The sequence below is a fragment of the Dermacentor silvarum genome, chromosome 1 (assembly GCF_013339745.2).
Source record: "Dermacentor silvarum isolate Dsil-2018 chromosome 1, BIME_Dsil_1.4, whole genome shotgun sequence".
In the NCBI taxonomy this organism is placed as follows: Eukaryota; Metazoa; Arthropoda; class Arachnida; order Ixodida; family Ixodidae; genus Dermacentor; species Dermacentor silvarum.
In genome coordinates, this window is record NC_051154.1 from 229775502 (window position 1) to 229780850 (window position 5349).

The 5349-nt window shown below is 49.0% G+C and overlaps 1 protein-coding gene across 1 annotated transcript; it reads right to left on the reverse strand.

Annotated features, from left to right (window-relative positions):
• Positions 1-4006: 4006 nt before the first annotated feature.
• LOC125942095 (uncharacterized) lies at positions 4007-4945 on the reverse strand. The gene has a single exon (XM_049660062.1). It carries the CDS (start codon positions 4937-4939, stop codon positions 4007-4009), a length of 933 nt encoding a protein of 310 aa, XP_049516019.1. The 5' UTR covers positions 4940-4945.
• Positions 4946-5349: the final 404 nt, after the last annotated feature.

Here is a 5349-nt window from a genome sequence, read left to right on the forward strand (position 1 = left end):
CAAGATCATTGATCTCGCAGACCTTACACAATGGCACAGAATCTACAGAATAAGAAAAAGAAATACTTGCTGTTTTGCGTGTGAAAGTCATGACTTTGGTTTTAGCAGCATTCAAGGTAAGCTTATTATCCTTGCACCATTTAAATAATAATAATAATAATAATAATAATAATAATAATAATAATAATAATAATAATAATAATAATAATAATAATAATAATAATAATAATAATAATAATGTAATAAAGAAGACAAGACGACGACGAAGCAGTCAGCAAGCAAGCCACAGTGTTTTTGCTATTTGATCTTGCCGTTGAGTGCGGGAGTCGGGGGACGTCGAGGACGGACTTTGGGAAAAGGAGGTTTATTTACATTATTTACAGTGCTAATATACAAAGTAATGAACAATCAAACAGTGATCGACGGCCGGCAGCAAGTCGGAGGCTGCGGCCCGTGGCAAGAAGAAGAATAATCTCCCCTCTATTTGTCGCTCTTTTAACCCCTTCGGTCTCTCGGGGTCTCTCGGGGTCCCGTCATTTTTCGCCAATCGTCGAGCCAGCTCAGGTGTCGTCATTTTCCTCCCCTGGTATTGGCCCGTGCAAGTGCCGTCATATTCGGCCAATGGGGACGCTCCGAGGGCTTCATTGTCCGATGGTTGGTTTACCTCCGGGTTTGCCTCCTCGCCTGGAAGCGCTCGGCTGAAGGAGATGGGATGTTCTCGGAACGGCCCTCCAGAGCTGCAAAACCGCTTTGCACTCGACCAAGGCTTCCTTCCTGGAACCGTGCCAGCCTCCCGTTCCACTTTGGGAAGAGTCAAGCAGGGGGAGAGACAATAGCTCGACGTGCGGTGCGTGAGGTAAGAGTCGCCAACCTGTCTGACGGGTCCGGTAGCGTGGTTGACGCGCCTCGGTGCACCATAATTTGGAATGCGACGACCTTTTAAGGTGGTGGGGAAACTTGATTGATTCCGGGAAAGGGTCCGTATGCAACAGCTCCTCCTCGCCCCGGAAGTTCGGAATGGCTGGTGAACTCAATTAGCTGGCCATGAGGAACGCTGAGGGAACATGTAGTGTACTGGTGACGAGCCTCGTGTGACGAATCTCAGGATCCCGGGTCCTGGAGAACGTACGTAAGACAAACAAAACAACATAGCGCTGCACCACGTGCAAGCGCAGGCTCTTCACCCCTGACTCGCCAGGCTATTACTCTGTAAAAATCAACCCCGCGTTTTTTTCCCCTCAATTTTGACAAAGTGTTCCAACCACCTATCTAAACAGCTTTCCATATTTTTTTTATTTTTTTTTATGTTTTATTATTTTTTTATTTTTTTTAACTTTTTTATATCCTCCCGAATGCCGACAAGGCCAGAGTGATATTGCCGTTGAAAAAAAAAAGACGAGAGAAAGTTAAACAATTAATGAAAGCAACTTTTATAACTATACACAAGCAAAGTGTTGAAACTACAAGGATGACTTCCAACCCCTAATAACACTTCCTACCTCGTTAGTCAAGGGAAGGAAGGTAATTCGTCGGTTTACCGAAACAACCGGCTCAAACCATCCGCGTTGCCATTTAACTTGCCCCTTTTGAAACGGACGGTGAAGTTATATTCCTGGAGAATTAGACTCCATCTGAGCAAGCGTCCGTTCTTAGGGGACATGTGTCTGAGCCAGGTCAGAGGACAGTAGTCGGTCTCGAAAGTGAATTTCGCTCCGTACAGGTAGCAAGATAATTTCTGGACCGCCCAAACTAAACAGGCGCATTCTTTTTCGGAAGCGCTGTACGCCTCCTCTCTGCACGTTAATTTTCGGCTAGCATACAGTACCGGATGCTCCTCCGCGTCTTCGCCCACCTGGCTGAGGACGACTCCCAACCCTCTGTGACTAGCGTCGCACTGCACGATAAATTCCTTAGAATAATCGGGGGTCCGAAGCACTGGTCCTGAGCTCAGAACCCTTTTCAAGTGCGGAAATGCGCTTTCTTTGGCCTCATTCCATCGAACTTTTTCGGGCGCTCCCTTCGGAGGGTGTCTGTCAGGGGGCTTGCTATCTGGGAGAAATTTGGAATGTACCGCTGGTAATATCCCATGAGCCCCAGAAAGGCCCTGACATCCGTCTTAGTTCGTGGTTCAGAAAAGTTATTCATAGGCCCTATCTTTAGTTCGGAGGGCCGCCGCGTTCCCTGTCCTACGACATGCCCTAGGTAGGTAACTTGCGAACACCCGAAGTTGCACTTTTCGGCCTTTACTGTGAGACCCGCGTCTCGTAGACGTGCCAGCACTTTCCTTAAGTGCTCCATGTGTTCGCTCCAGCTGCCAGAAAAGATAGCCACATCATCTAAGTAGGGGATGGCGTAATCTTGTAGGTCTTTCAAAACAATATCCATCAGCTTGGAAAAGGTAAATGGTGCGTTTTTCAGCCCGAAACTTAACATTAATGGTCGAAATGTGCCAATCGGGGAAGTGACAGCTGCGTAGCGACTTGAGCTTTCTGACATGGGCACCTGCCAGTACCCCCTAACTAAGTCGATTGTTGAAATATACTGGGCTCTGCTCACCCGTTCGACTCGTTCTTCTATGTTAGGTATAGGGTAAAGTTGGTCCCTTGTAATCGCATTCAATTTCCTATAGTCCACACATGGACGCGGCTCTTTCCCGCTCGCTTCTACGAGAATCATAGGGGAAGTGTAATCACTGTCTGCTGGCTCAATGATTCCAAGCTCAAGCATTCGTTTGATCTCTACCTCCATTATTTCTCGCTGACGAGGCGAGACACGGTACGGTTTGGATTGGACGGGCTCGTCTGATGTCAACTCAATCTCATGAGTAATGAGCGTCGTTCTCCCCGGCTGGCTACTGAAGCATTGGCGAAATTCCTCAAAGAGTTTCCGGAGGTCGCTTATTTGATCGGCCTCGAGAGCCAGTCGGTTTACAGACAGACTCAGGTTGTCCTCTATGGAGCGTTCCGCACCTGTCACTGTCGCTAAAATCGGAAGTTCGACCGCTACTTCTTCAGACGCGTTTACCACCATGTTCACAACCTCTTCCCTTCCACAATAAGGTTTCATTAAATTACAGTGGTAAATGATTCCTTTATTCCTTCTTCCGGGAACCTCTAGGGTGTAGTTAGTCTCCGATATCTTCTGGGTAACCTTTACGGGTCCGTCCCACTGTACCTCAAGTTTGTTTTTTCGTGAAGGCCTTAGGATCATGACCTCGTCGCCTACCTTAAATTTTTGCCTACGCGCATTTCTGTCATAGTACGCCTTCGCGGTTTCCTGGGCCTCTTTTAGGTTTTTTTCCACCAGTTCTCTCGTGACACTTAAGCGATTCAGCAATTTTAAAACGTAGCTCACCACCGTCTTGCTTTCACCTGTTCCTTCCCACATTTCTCTTAACATTCTGAGGGGGGATCGGATCGCCCTACCGTACACCAGCTCGGAAGGAGTGAACCCCGTTGCCTTGTGTGGGACCGTTCTTAACACGAACAGTGTTGCGGGTAAGCAGTCTTCCAAGTCAGCTTTGTGTTCATGGCACAATGCACGTAACACTCTCTTAAGTACTGAGTGCATCTTCTCAACACTGTTTGATTGTGGGTGATACACGAAGCTGTGTATCAAACGCACGCCACACCTTTCTATGAACGTCGTGGTTAAAGCACTTGTAAACACCGTCCCCTGGTCAGCCTGAGTCTCTGCAGGAAAACCGATGCGCGCAAACGTGGACAATAGAGCGTCGACTATCTCGGTGGAGCTCAGTTCCTTCAAAGGAATCGCCTCAGGGAACTTTGTCGCGGGACAGAGCATGGTCAAAAGGTACTTGCACCCTGCTCGGCTCGGCGGCAAAGGCCCGACTGTGTCGATCACCAGCCGACGGAATGGCTCCGTGATCAAGGGAACCAACTTCAAAGGTGCCTTGCGTTTATCTCCCGGCTTCCCAACTCGCTGACACGCATCACACGACCTTACATAATTTCCACATCCTTAAAACATCCTGGCCAGTAATATTCTAGCAAAAGCCTTTCCTTCGTTTGTTGATTCCGAGGTGGCCCGACCAGCCATTTCCGTGACACAAAGTCAGGAGATCCGCCCGATACTTCTCCGGAACGATTAACTGATCTAGGATGCGGCCCCTACGATCTCTGTAGTGTCTATACAGCAGTCCTCCCTTTTCGTGGATGGTCACGTTGCGCCTAGCTATGCCCTCTTTCGCGTTGTAGTGTAAACGTGTCAGAGTCTGATCCCTCTGTTGCTCCGCGTTGAGCGACTCCCTGTCCACCTGGAGAAGCCTGTCAAAGCCCCCAGAGGCAGGTGAAAGCACAGAGCTGATCTCCCTTTCTGTTACTTCCACTGACGGCTTTACTTTGCTACGCGAGTTTTCTACGGGGATCATTTTAAGTGGCGCCTCTGCTGTCCCACTGCTTTCTTTTTCCTCCGTTATCCGAGGTTCTAGGGAATGCGCTTCCTCACGTTCCGCCACCGCTGCGCTGGGGTCCTCGGTCAGCTGAGCGGCGATTTGGCGTGCTCGCGAGCGGGTTAATGCCTGCACCCTTCCCTCTCCGAACTCCTGACCGCGCTCCCGTAACAAACGCTCCGAATGGTTTGAAAAGAGATACGGGTAGTCCATTGGTAGCGCCTTCGAAACGCCTGCCTCTGTCTCTAGTTCTCCGAAAGGACCGGAAATTGTCACTCGTGCTATTGGAAGACACACGCTGTGTTCCTCTAGTACTGACTTGATCCAAGTTACCTTCCCTGTATAGTCCTCGGCGTTTACAAAAGAAGGGTGAACTAGGTCCATGGTTGCTCCACTGTCCCTTAATACCTTACAGGCCTTCCCGCTAATCCGTAGCTCCTGGAGGTATGGACGTAGAAGCTCCAAGCTTTCGTCGCTTCCGCCCACGTAGGAAAGCACTACCGGCTTTTTTTTTGCAATCTGAGGCATAGTGACCTAGACCCTGGCACTGATAACATCGGACCAGTCGCCTCTTCTCGAACTCTCGCGTATCAAACTTTTTTGTCCCCTCCTCCGGAGGGTTGTTAGCTCCTTTATCGCTGTTGCCTTCCTGAGTTTTTTTCATCGACTCGGCCCTCTCGGTAGCTTTTACCTGTGTCTGTTTTTTTGGATGGAGATACCTTCTCGGATTATCCCTTCCATTTGAACGCTCGTCGTCGGTAGTGAGTTTTCGTCGCATCACGTACTCATCAGCTAGCCGAGCCGCCTTATCTACCGTATCTACTGCATCCCTATCCTGCACCCAAACCTCACTGACTGCGGAATGCTGCGGTAGAATTGTTCGAGACAAATGCATTCTATAATTTTGTCTCTACTTTCGTAGACTTCGGCACCCTTAA